The sequence below is a fragment of the Anser cygnoides genome, chromosome 14, assembly GCF_040182565.1.
Source record: "Anser cygnoides isolate HZ-2024a breed goose chromosome 14, Taihu_goose_T2T_genome, whole genome shotgun sequence".
Classification (NCBI taxonomy): Eukaryota; Metazoa; Chordata; class Aves; order Anseriformes; family Anatidae; genus Anser; species Anser cygnoides.
The window spans coordinates 18191273-18207351 of NC_089886.1; the positions used below are offsets into that span (position 1 = coordinate 18191273).

At 42.1% G+C, this 16079-nt stretch overlaps 1 protein-coding gene across 21 annotated transcripts in view; it reads left to right on the top strand.

Moving 5' to 3' along the window:
- LOC136786400 (protein FAM210B, mitochondrial-like) overlaps nt 1–16079 on the top strand; it is a 324869-nt gene that overhangs the window by 116425 nt on the left and 192365 nt on the right. For 13 of the 21 annotated variants that reach the window (XR_010824954.1, XR_010824959.1, XR_010824949.1 and 10 more), the window contains exon 3: nt 286–4285. Coding sequence is in view for 7 of the 21 variants with exons in the window: in XM_066977249.1 (XP_066833350.1) it covers nt 4983–5666 (684 nt within the window). In the remaining 14 variants the exon portion in view is untranslated. Of the gene's footprint in view, nt 1–285; nt 7518–8048; nt 10311–16079 lie in introns of those variants that run through there. The other 8 variants (XM_066977249.1, XM_066977253.1, XM_066977248.1 and 5 more) reach the window with 2 other exon arrangements.

The window sequence follows — 16079 nt, forward strand, 5'->3', positions numbered from 1 at the left end:
CCAATCACTCAAAGTCTGTGCTTTCTGTTGTACTAATAGTGCCTCAAAGTTTGGTAACTTTGAATGTTAGTAAAGTGTCTTGTGCTTGGTGTTCAGAGACATATATTGATAGAGATTAGAAATTAATAACAGTGGTTAGAGACATACAGTTATTAATCAGTTATAAAAATGGAAAGGTGTATGCTTTGATTAATAATCAAAGAAGTGTGTTTCTTTACTGTCTCATGCTGTGTTATAAGATAGTCTGGATGTTAATCACAGACCTTCTTATGGGATACCTTACAGGAGATAACTGGAAGCCTGGTGTTTGGAGAGAGAAAATAGCTGAAGATGAAGCACTGTGGGCAGTTCTGATTACAGACAAAGCAAGAAAGGCTGTGTACTTCCAGCCCCCTATGATTCTAAAGAGCTCTGTTAAATAACAGACTGCACCGTCTCCATCAAAGATCCATGAAGGTGAATGCTTCACTGCCAGAAATACTTATTTATATATGTGTATTCTGAACCATAAAGAGAACTAGGGCTTATTACAGTCTTGCTTTAATTTTTGAACAGCTAGGTGGTGCTGCTCGAATATTTAGTATGTATTTACTGTTTAATTTTAGTATCATAATGTTAAGTCAAAGATCAAGACTCAGATGTATGAGATACAGAGAAAATGCAAATTTGCTGCATGTCCCAAATGGATTACAATGGAAGTAAAAGGGTACACGTTCTCTGCACTTCACCTACTTCTTCATTCTGTTGAGCCTGATAAAGCTACAACTGTATTGTTTCCAATACTCAAATGAACTAATTAAAAATTAGTAGTTTTTTTTTTGTGTGTGTGTGTAATACTCTGTGATGTAGTCACACGTGTGAAAGTGATGATGATGGAGAGAGACCAAGAGGTGTCAGTGAGCTCGGCCAGAATAGGAGGCAATGAGCAGACAAAGCTGCTGAGCTCTTCTTTGAATGGTCACAGCAAAAGGGGGTTATAAATAGGATGTAATTGGCAATGTAAGACAGTGAAATAGGCAATGTAAGACACAATGGGAGCAAGGTTTGGAGAAATATCTCTATTGAGCAATGTAAGAAATGGGTTCATGTGTTGATATTAAGGCCAGTTGGAAATTGCTTTTCTTTCTTTTTTTTTTTTATTTTTTAGAAATAAATGAAAAATAACAAGAACAAATGTGAATTGGGAATGCCTGTGTAACTGAAGTCAGGTAGCTTGTGTTAGAGAAGAACTGCTACTGAATGACTGCCATGTAGCTGGAGCTATAAACTAGAAAAATGAGAACTAGCAAGAACATCCATAAGCAACTCAGATGCAGCAAAGCTTGGACCATGTTAGAAAGTTTAATGCAAGATTGGGAGAGTTTTCAGTTGTTCTAAATCACAAAATTAAATACGTGGTTACGTTGAGGGAATAGCAAATGATTATATCAGTACACTGTTTAAACAAGGGTACTCCAACTTCCTGAAATTAGTAATGACTTCATTTGTTCAGAAGATCTTAAAGCATAAAGGGAAAAGGTAGCAGAATTCAAGTGAAGGTGTCCTAGCTCTTGGTGAGGCTCTGTTAATAGCAGGTATAGCAGCTAGGGAGCTGCCTTGTGAAATAGGAAAATGATCTTTCAGGCTGCACTATAGAAAGTCAGGGCTAAAACATGTTCAAGGAACCTGCAATTTTCTGTTCATGTGTAAAAGTTTGCTTTCATATGCACTTCTCTTATACATTCTCTTTTAAAGCCATGCCTCAGCCTTCTTAATCTTTAGTAGTTCTCCTCCAATGGCAGATGAGTGATGAATGCAAAAATATACTGTTATTACTATTGGAATCCCATTGAGAATATCCGATAATGAATTCTTCCTTTTTGAGAGGCAGAGAATATGTGAAAATGGCACCATTTTAGTACTTCACTTTCAATATAGCTTTTCTGTCTACAGGGGATGCCATTTATGTTTGTAACATTTCTTCTTACTGCTTAGCTGTAAAAATGCTACATAAGACTAATACAATTATATGCCGTAGCATAAACTGCTGTGATTTATGGAAGACCTTACTGAGTTGTCATATGAATTTCTTGTGGAAGTACTATCCAAGCAGAAATGTTTTTGATAATATTTCAGCCTTAGAATACTGATACTTGGCAAATTCTCAGTTATATAGCTAAATATAAGAAATCTATTTGTACGTATATATGTATGTACATGCATGCAAAAACATGTATGTAAAAAGTCCAGTGTCACTTGATGAAATACTACGTCAAGCATCTCTAACATTTAAAGCAGGGCAACAGCCTAGTGCAGACAGGTTCTTTGGTGGTGTAAATTGTCATATTTTCCGTGGTCTCTTACTAAATTTATGCTGTCTAGATCATACAGAGCTAAGTCAATCTCCTTTCTCTATGGACAACTATTGACATATATGTACCTCAGATGGTAATTTAAGGCTTGAAAATGTACTGCTGAGAGCTCCCTTGAATTTCAAAGGTGCTTATATAGGTATGAGAAGAAAGAAAGAAAGAAAGAAAGAAAAATCCACACTTATCTTTACCACAGGAAAAAAAAAATATCTTTAAACAGAAAATATCAAGAAATCTTGAGCTTTCATCAAGGATTGCTCTGTTTACTAGAGAGAGGATTGTGACTCTCCTGGCTTGTAAAAGAGCATTTTAAGAGGTGCTGTTAACTTACAGCTTTTGTGCTGTTCTGTGGCAGTTTCGTTGAATTCAGCTTGTTGAGATTTAATTATTTCTTACACTATGTTTCTGCCATTCATTTTGAAAATTGGGAGTTTATAGGTTTTACTGCACATCTTAGAATTACAAAGAGAGCAATTAAGATGCAAAATAAGTCGCTAGCTGTTGAGTGTATAAATATTAAATAAGAGAAATGTGACATTTACTTGTTTTTGATTAAAAGTCAGAGGGTAGTCAAGAAAGGTCAAAAACTGCTGGTGTACTTGAAACACCTCTCTAAGTGGTCAGTCATATATATAACGAAGTCTGGTGATAGCAGCTTGTTATTAGTTCTTGTAAGGCAGTTGTGTAAGCCTGGGTTTGCAGCCCTCATAGACCTCCCAGAGATATTGTTAATGCAGACTCATGAATTTCCAGGAATGCAGCACAGAAATAACAAAGCCCTGTAACAAATAATAGGAGGGAAAAGGTGGTTTCATGCAAATTTAGTCAGTCGTCAGATCAAATACCTTGAAGTGGTTACAAAAGCTTTCTTGCTAGGAAAATGTTTTCCCTTGCTTGATGGAAGGTAACCTTGTTCACATGTAGTTTAGTGCTGCATTACAGAAATGTTCCAGTAGAAACCTTCCAGCCATGTGGATGGGTTTATGGTGGGATAGGCCAGGTGGTAAGAATGCCTGCTTCAGAACTTACCCCCTGAAGCTCTCTTCTTTCGTAATGCATCTGCAAGCAATAAGGCTATGATTTTATCCAGAACACTTAACTATTTGTTCGTAGGACATATATTGACATACATGTTTGACATGAGACCATGTAATTGTTGTCACAAGGAGAATACTTCAAAAATTTGTCACAGATTAATTGGTTGCCATGATGCTGAGCATCTAAGGGGCAGTCCTCAACCAAATTTCCTTCTCAGCATGCAGGCAGTTTTCACTCTTGGTTTCTGTTCTTCCTCCCCTGGTAGGTTGTCCAGAAGAGCAGTTTAGTGGGTTTCTTCTGCCTCATACTTAATGTAACTTTTCTCTGGGGAAGCTAACTAAAATCATACCCATGCTGGATGTAAAGAAAATGTACTTGGATCTCATGAAAGTAGTTTAACATTTCTGAATTGAAGAAAAAAATGATGTGAAAAGTAATTTTGTTTCCTGTGGGAAAGGAATTCGCAGGGAGCTTTGTGCTGTTTCGCATCTCCCTGAGTTAGAGATAATGAGGAAAACAGCGGTAGAACCAAAAACTTGAGCAAGCTCCAGGTAAAGTAAATTGGCTACAGTGTTAAAGATGAACTTTGGGCAGTGGCCAATTGCTGGCTGGCTCGAGGCGTGTGTCTGAGGGTCTCTAACCAATTGTATGACAGACTCGGGCGTGTGGACAGCACGTGGGGCTACGGAGAAAGTATATGTAGTGGTGAAAAATGGCAGTAAAGGTCTCCTGTTCAAGAGCCATCAGAAGTCCATGTCTTGCATCCCTTCAAATGGTGACCCCGACGTGACAGGGGAGGAGCAGCGCTGCACGAGCGTCTGAAGGGAACCTAGCCAAACGAATCAAGCTCGCAGCTGGACTGCAGCTTCAACCCCGGGACATCGCCTGAAGGACAGGTGAGCGGCTGGGCATTGATCACGGAGCTAGCCTTTTGGCAGAGGAAGAGGCTATAGTGGAACTACTAACGCAACTCCTAATAGACAGGGGAGTAAAATCTGATCCGTTTGAGATAAAGCTATTATTGAAATTTTTGCGAAAACAAGGGTTCCCCTCACTGGCTTCCACAGTATTTGATGTAAAAACTTGGGACCAAGCGGGGGAAAAAATATGGGAAGCAGCGTCCAGTGGGGATACTAATGCTGCTGAGGTGATGACTACGTGGCGGCTGGTGACAGAGACTTTAAGATCGTGGCAGGCAGAAAAGAAAGCACAGAACGCCCCTGCCCAGGCAATAACAGCAGCCGAACTGAGATCAGAGCCTGCAAGGTCACCAGAGCAGTGCAATTTGATAGACCTGGGGGATGACAAGGAAGAGGGCCCCTGCCCGCTGAGCCCCTCGGCTGCCGCCTTGCCTGCCCCCATAACGCCTCCCTGCGGGCCCGAGCTTTCGGCCCGCGGGAACGAGGGGAGCTGGTGCGCCGGGAAGCGCTAAGGGACGGGGACCCGGTAGGAACGGCTTTCCCGATACAGGTGCGACCCAACGGTCCAAATGAATATAATGCCTTCCACTGGGACCTAATTAAAGAATTAAGAAAGACTGTGACTACATATGGGTTACACGCACCGTTTACTCAGTCATCGTTAGGAAATGTTATGACTGGTCCATTGTTGGTGCCGTACGATTGCCGCCAGTGCCGCCGCTCGCCCCGTTGTCAGGTCCGGGCGCCCGCCCGCCCGCCCAGCCGCCGCCTGATGCGTTTCTCCGGTTTGGGCGCGCACCGGGCGCTGCCATGTTCCGCCTGCTGCTGCGCCCGGGCCCGCGGCCCCGCGGGTCCCCGCTCCGTCTGCCCCCCGAGGCCGGCCAGAGCCGCGCGCCGCCCGCGCTCCGCGACAGCCCGCACGGCCGCAAGCGCCGCCGCCGCCTCCCCGCTCGCCGCCGACCGCCGCCGCCGCTGCCCACCCGCCCCGGGCTGGCCCCCCCCCAGCCCGCCGGCCCCTCTGCTGGCGCTGCGGGCCGCCGCCGGCAGCTCGGCCAAGGATAGGGGTGGATCCCCTGAAAAGGCAGCCACAGATCTCAGCGGTGAACACAAGCTCAATAAATCCCAGCAGCTGAAAAAAGTTTTCAAAGAATGTGGTGCTGTAGGGGTTTCGTTCCATGTTGGAATTTCATCAGTATCTCTAGGAATCTTCTACCCGGCTGCGTCAAGTGGTGTGGACATGACTGCAGTTCTTTTCAAACCTGGTTTCAGTGAATCATCGCTGCAATCTAAAAGGGCTGCTGGCACAAGCACATTTCTGTTGGCATATGCTATTCACAAATTGTTTGCTCCAGTATGACTCAGCATTACTATAGTTTCTGTGCCATTTATTGTCTGATACTGCTGGAAGATTGGTTTCTTTAAACCTCCTACCCCAAATCCGTGATAACTTCTTATGGTTTTTATTCGCCCAACATGGGGCTCGAGGAATTTGAGATAAGGTTGATAGTCGAGAGAAGTAACGGGCAAAACATGGACTGGATTTTTTTTATGAATGTAATAGTTGTGAAGAATTTAAGAAAGCAGCAATTGTGAGGAATATGTTTCATATTAGTGTGGTGAAGGGACGAGGGGTGGTGTGTGTGTAAATTGTCCACCTTGTCAGTGTTGTTATGATGTTATGTTTATTTTGGTGTGGGGAATTCTTTTTTTTTTTTTTTGATGTAAGTGAAGTTTGTGAAGATTGTGATAATTGTAAAGTAAGAGTATATTGGAATGTAGTGGGTTTACGTGGCAGGGTATTGGTAGCAGGGGGCCATAGGGGTGGCTTCTGTGAGAGGAATCTAAAAGCTGCCCCATGTTAGGTAAGGGCCCTGCTGCTGACCAGAGCCGAGCCAATAAGCGATGTTGTTTGAGCCTCTGTGAGAGCAGATGTAAGAAAGAGAAAAGAAGAAAAAAAAAAAAGAAAAAAACGCTGCGCCACACAGCAGCTGGGAGAGTGAGAGGAGTGAGGAACAGCCTTGCAGGCGCCAAGGTCAGTGAAGAAGGAGGGGGAGAGGTGCTCCAGGCACCAGAGCAGAAGTCCCCTGCGGCCTGTGGCGAGGACCATGGTGAAGCAGGCTGTCCCCCTGCAGCCCATGGAGTACCGCGGTGGAGCAGGGTTCCACACTGCAACCCCGCTGCCACGGTTACCACTGTGGCCACCCTTCAGCAAGAACCAGAGGGAGTGCCAGAGTAGATGCCTCCACAGTAACAGATGCCACGTTGCGGTGTACTCACGTTCATAAAATTCCATTTAATGTCAAAGGACCAATTGGGAATGACTGTAGTGTATTGCTGCTAGGACGATCAAGTACAACTTTCACCGGATTGTTTGTTTTACTGGGGATAATTGATGCTGATTATAATGGACAAATCCAAACTATGGCTTGGACACTGTCTCCACCATTGTCAATACCAAAGGGAACTAGAATTGCTCAACTGATTCTTTTCTGAGCAGTAGTCTGCAGGACTTGGTTCGAGAACAGCTCCAACAAGGACATATTGTTCCGACAAACAGCCTATGGAATTCACCAGTGTTTGTTATCAAGAAGAAGAGCAGGAAATGGAGATTACTGCATGATTTGCGATGAATCAATGCAGTGATTGAGGACATTGCAGCCAGAAAATTAAAAAAGAAAAAAAAAAGGGAAAAAAAAAGAGGAAAAAAAAGGAAAAAAAAGTACTTTTGAATATTGTATCGGACTCACAATATGCTGTAGGTGTTGCTCAGCACATTGAGAGGGCACATTTGAGACATATCCCAAAGGAAAAATTGTTTCTAAAATTTAAAGAGCTGTTATTTTTGATAGAGCAGCGAGTGCACCTGTATTGTATTATTCACATGCAGAGCCACACCATGTTACCTGGTAATTTTGCAGAGGGTAACACACACACTGACCAGCTAACTAATATGACCCTGACTGCCCTGGTGCCTAAGGTGCTGGAGCAAGCTCAGTTATCCCATGCCTTTTTCCATCAATCCGCCAAAGTCTTGGTGAAACAATTCACTGTATCGATCACTGACGCCAGATTGATTGTCCAAACATGTCATGACTGTCAACAACATCTTTTGACCCTGTCTTAGATTGTAGAGGTCTACGGTCCTCACAGTTATGGCGGACCGATGTAACGCATATTCCAGAATTTGGTCACTTGAAATATGTTCACGTATCGGTAGATACTTTCTCTCATGCTATTTGGGTGACAGTTGCGGTGGGTGAATCTAGTCGCCATGTCCAGGCTCACTTCTGTGTTGCTTTTGTGGTGCTAGGCATCTCAAAAGAAATAAAACCCGACAGTAGCCCCGCCTATGGTAGTCACTCCCTTCAAACCTTTTTTCAAACTTGGGGTATCCGACACATCACAGGCATTCCTCATTCCCCCACGGGTCAAGCTATTGTCGAGCACACACATCACACCTTGAAAACACTGCCAAATAAACAAAAAGGGAGAGACACCCAGGAAACACCACAGAACGGGTTGGGAAAGGCACTTCACGTAATGACTCACCTATTGTTACCCTTTCCTCACGAAGAGGTACTGCCCATAGTAAAACATTACAAAAATATGAATTCCGCACTGTCACGGGTGCCACAGTCAGAGCAGGCCTTAGTAATAGTAAAAAATTTAAATACAGGTCTTTGGGAGGGACCCCAGCCTCTAATAACTTGGGGTCGAGAGTATGCTTGTGTCTCCACAGGTCACGGACCAAGATGGGTACCAGCAAGGGGGGTAAGGCCATGGTTGGTCCCTTCCTCACAATCGCAGCTGTCATCGGTTATTGCCAGCCCTGGGTCTCCATCCAGCCATGCCAAAACATCTGGGTCACCCTCGCCAACATGACAGGACAAGAAGCGATGTGCCTGTACCGGGCTGGTGCTAACAACCGATTCACGACATGTCTGGTGGGGAACCTGGCTGATAACAAAGACTGGACTGTCTACTTGCCACAAGCGCCCCTAGAGCCACAGGAATTAGATATCCTGGGATGTGAAACAGCAACAGCATGTGTAAGGTTTAATTGCTCAGGCAAAAAACCAAATCATGAAACATATGGTCAACTCCACACTTGCTCCTTATTGCAATGCATCTCTTTGCTGTAATTATACAAAACTATCATAGCATCCTTCCTTGCACCAGGAGCCGCTCTGCTCGGCTGTGGGATTGACTGTGGAACGGATGCCCCTAGGTGCACCCCGAGCATTTTCCTCAGAGGGGTCTCCACTCTCAGCCACTCACCACGGGAGTAGACAAGGACCTCCTGAAGCTGTAGACAGATTATTTTAAGTGATATTTTCTTGTGGTATGAATAAGAAGTGCAAGAGGCCTCTTTGCGTGATTGTGCTGTGCGAGTGAAATGCAGCATCGCTGTGAAGCAACATCCCTAGCACTCAGTGGCTTGTTGACTGATGTAGATTCTAGTAGGCACGCTACTTTACAATCGTAATTCTGCTTGTGATTTTCACCCTGTTGCTTATTGTACCTTGCTTATTGCAGTGTCTGCAGTGATTGATAGAAAAATCTATCGAAAGCATTCGGTTGATTGAAAATAAAAAAGGGGGAATTGTGGGAAAGGAATTTGCAGGGAGCTTTGTGCTGTTTCGTACGTCCCTGAGTTAGAGATAATGAGGAAAACAGCGGTAGAACCAAAAACTTGAGCAAGGTCGAGGTAAAGTAAATTGGCTACAGTGTTAAAGATGAACTTTGGGCAGTGGCCAATTGACAGATTCGGGCACATGGACAGCATGTGGGGCTACGGGGAAAGTATATGTAGTGGTGAAAAATAGCAATAAAGGTCTCCTGTTCAAGAGCCATCAGGAGTCCATGTCTTGCATCCCTTCAGTTTCCAAGTACCAGAAAAGGGCAAGTGGCTATTTTGATAGTTTTTCATGCTTACATAAAGGAGACATTTAACCTAAGAATTTTGTAGTATTTCAGCGTACAGGACTTGAAATAGTATATTTGCATAAAGCTATTTTTTCTATTCAAGCTTACCTTTTGTTTGCTGTCATCTTAAATGTGTAAGTGAAAACGCATCTGATCCAAAAAAACTGACACATTGCCCAAGAAAGTTATCATCTTGTTCACTTTATGATAAATTATTCCAATACATACTGCTTCTAAATTTAATTTTTAGTGTTTTGTAGTTAAGGAGGGATAGAATACTGTTACTAATGAGAAGTCCTTATGACCTGGCCTCTGTACGTATGGGAAGGGAATGAACCCTGAGCACAGGAGGGCAATTTAAGATAACCTGACAACAGCACAAATGGCTGTAAATTGTCTGCAAATACGCCTTGGTTGGAGGTTAAAGATTAATGGCAGGAGAAAAGTTCTTCAGTATCCCAGAGCAATTTGTCCACTAGGCCACAGATTATTTGAGATGATACCAAAGGATAGTACTAAAACTCCTGAGAAGTTTTACAGCCCTTCATCATTTTTATTAGTAGTTGTCCTGGTTCCAGTTAGGACAGAGTTAATTTTTCCTCATAGTAGCTGGTAGGGTGCTATGTTTTGGATTAGGATGATGTAAGGAATGGTCCAGCAATTCGTGCCACTAAGGGGTTTGAAGGGTTAACATTGAGGCCTGGGTTTAGGCGAGAAGAGAACAAAGGGATTTCTTAAGAGAAAAACTGCTGACTTTGCACGGACGTGCAGTAACTTCTGACAGCCGGCCAAGAGACCACTAGATAAGGAGGAAGAATATGAGCCTCCCTGTCTGAGCGGCCCCCGAAAGACTAACAGAGACTGATAAGCAGGTGCACCTGGGAGGAGTTTGGATTCGGGAAACCAATTATAATAACCCTGCCTCTTCTAGAAGTAGTAATGAATATGTATTAGCCTAGGAGCATCAAAACCAGCCGCCTTATGTAACAGGTGTGCGTCCTGGGGGAGCAGAGACTCCCGGCGCACCCAGCGCTGTTTGCTTGCCTCTATTCGTTTAATAAATTGTAAACTTTGATTGTAATCCTATTTGGGACTCAGTCATTTATAACAGATGAGAAGAGCGCTGATAACATGCTGATGTCTTAATTGTTGCAGAGCAGTGTTTACACCAGGCCAAGGACTTTTCGGCTTCTCGCTCTGTCCTGCCAGCGAGCAGGCTGGGGGTGCAGCAGGAGCTGGGAGGGGACAGACCCAGGACAGCTGACCCAAACTGGCCAAAGGGGTATTCCATACCATCTGACGTCATGCTAAACAATATATAGGGGTGGCTGGCCGGGGTGGGGGGCCGGCTGCTCGGGGATAGGCTGGGCATCGGTCAGCGGGTGGTGAGCAATTGCATTGTGCATCACTTGTTTCTTACACATTATTATTATTAATACTATTATCATTATCACTATTATTATTATTGTTATTATTATTTTCCTGTCTTAATAAACTGTCTTTATCTCAACTCACAGGCTTCACTTTCCCGTTTCTCTCCCCCATCCCAGAGAGGGAGGGGGGAGGGTGAGCGAACGGCTGTGTGGTGTTTAGCTGCCAGCCGGGTTAAACCACAACAGTGGTTAATGGTCTTTTTTCAGTGTCTCATTTGTAACATGGCATCATTAGGGTTCTCCATCGCACAAAATGAATTATGTTTTTGTTTGCCCACTGAATGCTCACCCTGACATTAACCTCTTGTGTGCCGCATCAAATCCAACTCACCAATATTTGGCTCAGGTACTGTCCAGAACTGATACTTTAATCTGTTTTAATTTACCATCATGTCTGAAAACACATTTAATAATGAGAGCAAACATGTTTGATTTTGTTTATTCTTAGCAATGGCAGAAGATGTTTATACATTCTATTTTTTTTTAAACCATAGATATATATTTATTTATCATAGAATGATAAAGTGCTTTGGGTTGGAAGGGACCTTAAAGACCATCTGGTTCTACCCACCTGCCATGGCAGGGACACCTCCCACCACACCAGGCTGTCCAAGGCCCCATCCAGCCTGGCCTTGAACATCTCCAGGGAGGGGGCTGCCACAGCTTCTCTGGGCAATCTGGGCCAGGGCCTCACCGCTCTCAGAATAAAGAATTTCTTCCTAATATCTGATCTAAACCTAACTCTCTTTCAGTTTAAAACCATTACCCCTTGTCCTATCACTCCACTCCTTGACAGAGTCCCTCCCCAGCTTTCCTGTAGCCCCCTTCAGGCCCTGGCAGGCCGCAATGAGGTCACCCTGGGGCCTTCTCTTCTTCAGGCTGAACAACCCCAACTCCCTCAGGCTGTCTTCGCAGGAGAGGTGCTCCAGCCCTCTGATCATCTTTGTGGCCCTCCTCTGGACTCATTCTAATACTTCCATGTCCTTCTTGTGCTGGGGGCCCAGAGCTGAGTGCAGGCTGCAGGTGGGGTCCCACGAGAGCAGAGCAGATGCGCACAATCCCCTCCCTTGCCTGCTGCCCACGCTGCTGTTGGTGCAGCCCAAGGTACGGGGGGCTTACTGGGCTGCAGGCCCACACTGCCATCTGAAGTCGAACTTTTCGTCAACCAATGCCCCCAGGTCCTTTTCCTCAGGGCTGCTTTCAGTCCATTCTCAGCCTAACCTGTGTCTGTGCTTAGGATTGCCCCAGCCCAGCTGCAGGACTATGTTTAAAATAAAATACTTGAACCTCTTCACTATCTGCAGCATGAACATACAATAAAGAATTTGGTTTTCTTTTCTAGAATAAATAGTTCACAAATCTTTATGCTGTGCTCACTCTTCTGTGTCAGCCTGTCCTATAGCATTGAATTAACTTTAATGTGACATTTAAGTTTAATCATTTTCACTTCTCAGTACATCATTTAGTAATATGGAAATAAAATGAATCGCTACAAAAAGATATTACTAACTTAACTGTTCAGAAATATCAAGCATATTTCACAAGCAGTTTCTTCAGTGCATGGAAGGACAGCATAAAAAGTGATTGCCACTCTATATATTTAAATGAAATGAACAACTTTTCAGTGAAATTTCTGACGTAATGGTGCTTTAATGCTAGTATGTTGTTTCGTGCTATTTTCTCATTGGTTTATTTACGAAGATCATAACATTATTTCCCTCTAAAATAGTTTTGAATCTACATTTCATCAAACACTGGAGCTGATAACATGAAACTCAATTTGATATGGTATATTAATTCTCATAATTGATATATTTTTTCCTTAACAAAATTTTGAACTGTATGGAAACCACTAAATAGCTACTTTTATGTAATAGGACAATATTATTACATACCAGTAGTATATATTCTGCTGAGAGAGCATAGGGGCTGTTTTGGAAGAGGCCTGGTGGATTTTTTTTTAAAAAATACAAGTAGTCTACTTTAATAAATATTTGTGTATTACCAGGAAACAGAAATGGAAATTCAAAGACGTTTGATAATCTTTACAAAATAGGGCAAGAAATCAAAATGAGTCCAAAGGAAATTCCTCATTTAGGAGAAGTCACTAATGGTGGTACTGAAGAAGAATTATGTTAGAATTATGAAAATTGGTCAGAATTACATGAAGAAACTTTCTCCCAAGAGCAAAATGGCAGCAGGTGAAATACTGCTGAAGAGCTGTTGGTCTGTCGTATTGGGTATTACTGAAATAGGCAGAATCAGGTAAATAAAGCTCTTTGCTGGATAACTCTACTGAAACCTAAACTTGTGCAACTGCTGCTCCAAATTTACTTCAATGTGTGCTTATTAAAGACGCTGATTTGCTGGTAATGCAATCCTGCATATCCTATGTATGAAAGAAGGAAAGGTAGTATTAACTGTACTGAAGACTACAAAAGGTTATGCAAAGTCTTTTGCTTGAAATTTATATATATAGATGTGTGTGAACATAACTTTCTTTATAACTCCTAATGTCCATCTCAAATGCCTAAAATGTGATTTCAGTCAAAATTTGTAAAGACAAAGAGAAACACTTTGATAAAAGGAATACAAGACTTTTTGTTTAGAATGTCGAAAAGAAAAAAAAAATTGTCAGTTTTTTTTTTCATATTAGCAAAAAAAAAATCAAGAAATGCAAACTGCTTTTGTAAAATGGGCTTTAAAATTGTATGTTTGATGGGAGTGATTCATATGGTATAACAGAAAAACCCTCTCTTTGCTTACTGAGGATTTATATCGAAGCAGTGCCTCTCCACAGTGCCAAAGGAAACTGTCTGATAATGCTAGTGGGAAGACTGATCCTCTGACTTGAGGGTGTTAAGAGAGTACCCTGGGGCGACAGAAGTGGAAAGACACAATGAGAACTTTTAATTACAAATCGAGTCCCAGTCTAGAGACCAATATTTGCACAATACTCTATTTTCTTTCCAGAAAATTGTAGAAATTGTAGAAATTGTAGAGTCTGGAGGGAGGAGTTAGGCAACTTTAAAGTTTTCCTGATGTTTGAATCATACACAGCAAATGCTTCCTATGACTCTAAGGTTTCTTAAACCAGTTCCTTCTGTCAAGGAGATATGAAATCCACTGTAAGATTTCTTCATCAGAAGATAGAAGTCAATGTAAGAAAAAGGTTGCATTTTATCATGTAGGTTTGTTCCTCTCCTGTTTGGACGCTGCACACCCTTTTCTTTCAGCCCTCAGCTGTCTAAGTAGCTGTCAACAGCACTGAAACTGAATAGCAAATTGGCTGTTATTTTCTGTTTAATAACCCCTGATGCTGACCTGCTGCTAAAATACATTCTAATTAGGTGCCAAAAGAGGTAGTCTTGTTGTTTTCAGCTTTTCTAACATACTCGCCTTCTATCTAAAAATCCCTCAACCCCCCCTCATTTTGTCCGAGGGACCCCCCTATGGTGATCACTATATTGCAAGGAACTTTCTTGGAATGTGTGTCAGTGTTATGTGCACAGAAGCAGGGTTAGATTGTCACAGTGATGATCTGTCTGTGCCAAAGGGGCTAGACTTCAGGTTTTACCCAGCATGTTCAACCAGCTCTTCTCATTTTCTCTTCCTGGTGACATACTGCAACAACATGTTTCTTTCTTTCTCTTACTTCTGTTGAGCGCTTTTGATTTGGGACTGGTCATCTCTCCTGTCAGATTTTTAAAAACATTTGTAGCCTCAGAAACAGAGGCAAAAAAACAAAATAAAACAAAAAAAAAAACCTTGACCATTTGTATAGCTGTTTTTAATTGTCTTTTTGTTTCCCCATTAATGTGTATAAGGTTCCTCCAGCCCCCTGTCAGCAGCTGCAATGTGGAGAGGCTGCTTTACTCAAAACTTGGGTCAGAAGCCACTCCACAGCAGCTGCATCTATAAGGCTCAGTCCGTCAGCAACAGGATGCTCAGGGCCAAAGGGAAGTTCCACGGTGTGTTTTCTTGTGTATGTGATCTCCCTGTCACAGAGTTGTCTCCAACAATGTCCTTTGTTGTTGACTCTCCAATCACCTCTTGTTAGGTTTGGATACAGGAGGAAGGGGGCCAAGCTGCAGAAATCCTAGGCATCTGATAGAGGGCAAGGAGCCATACAAAGACAGTATGTGCTAGGAGCAGCAATGTTTCATCTACCACAAACTTAATTACCTCACTGGCAAATCTTGCACCTTTCTATTGAACTCTATTGAACCTTTCGCTTGATCTTTCTATCCTTGTTTCTCATCCCTTGCTACTTTTAACTTTATATATCTTTTGAGGCTCAGTCTTATTGTATGGGATGCTGATTTTAGTCATGTAGACAACAAATATATAGTAATATGATCTCTCTCTTTCTGAAGAACTCTGAGTGATGAGGATGCTGAATCCTTTTCCTATTTAACACATCTTTATGAACATCCATCAAATTGTTCGTTTAATCTAGAGCCTGAAGCAATGAGAGCTTGTGAATGAAGCTCCCAGTCCGTGATGCAGAGCAGGATCAGAGCTTTTCCCTACTGTATACCACCATTTCCCTGAAGGGAGATAAAGATTGATACATGAAGAGCTCTTTAAAATAAATGAATTAATTAATCAATCTTTGGTGAATTGTGGGTTTGGTCCAGAAATAGCACAGGAAGACTAAGTATTCAAACCTTTTTCCTGTTTGGATAGGACTTTTAAAACATACATTATTAAAAATGTGTACATACAGATAAACAAATATGTGTGTATGTTATTAACTATTCTAAAGTAAACAGGAGCTTTTTCTATTAAGCATCTGTATAGTTTGAATGAAATTCCTGAACTAAAGAAAAGCAGAAATAGAGACAGGGCTTATCCATATTGTTGCTTATCCATATTTTTCTCATCATGATTTATTAGTTTCATTTTTGTACCCCTAAAAAGCTTTTATAGGTGGTCTTACAGGCAAAACAGGTAGTTACTAGTCATGGTAGTCTCTGTCAGTGGAAAAGATAAATATCTAAATGACAGAGAAATGTGTCCAGGTGAGAAAGATTTAGGCTATAACAGTTTGGCTGAAGACTGTCAGCTGTGATATTGTGATCATGCATGAGATGTTACAGAACTTGTTAAAAATATCTGGATGGACTTATATTCAGATTAAAAAAAAAAAAAGAAAAAATTCCCAAACATATTCTCAGATTAAAAAAAAATAAAAAATCCCAGATTTCAACTATGTAAGTTGAAAAACCCTCTCCTAGTTTCAATACAACTGTGAGTCTAAATTTTGGATTTTGCAAGAGGTATATAGCAGTTGTGAATTATAATGATTTTTTATAGCATCCTGCTAGTGAATTTAGTGCTGGAAACCTAGGGTAAAGGTAAAGCATGTTAGAGCTATTTAGCTTTGGAACGTGGTTGTTTTCAGATGT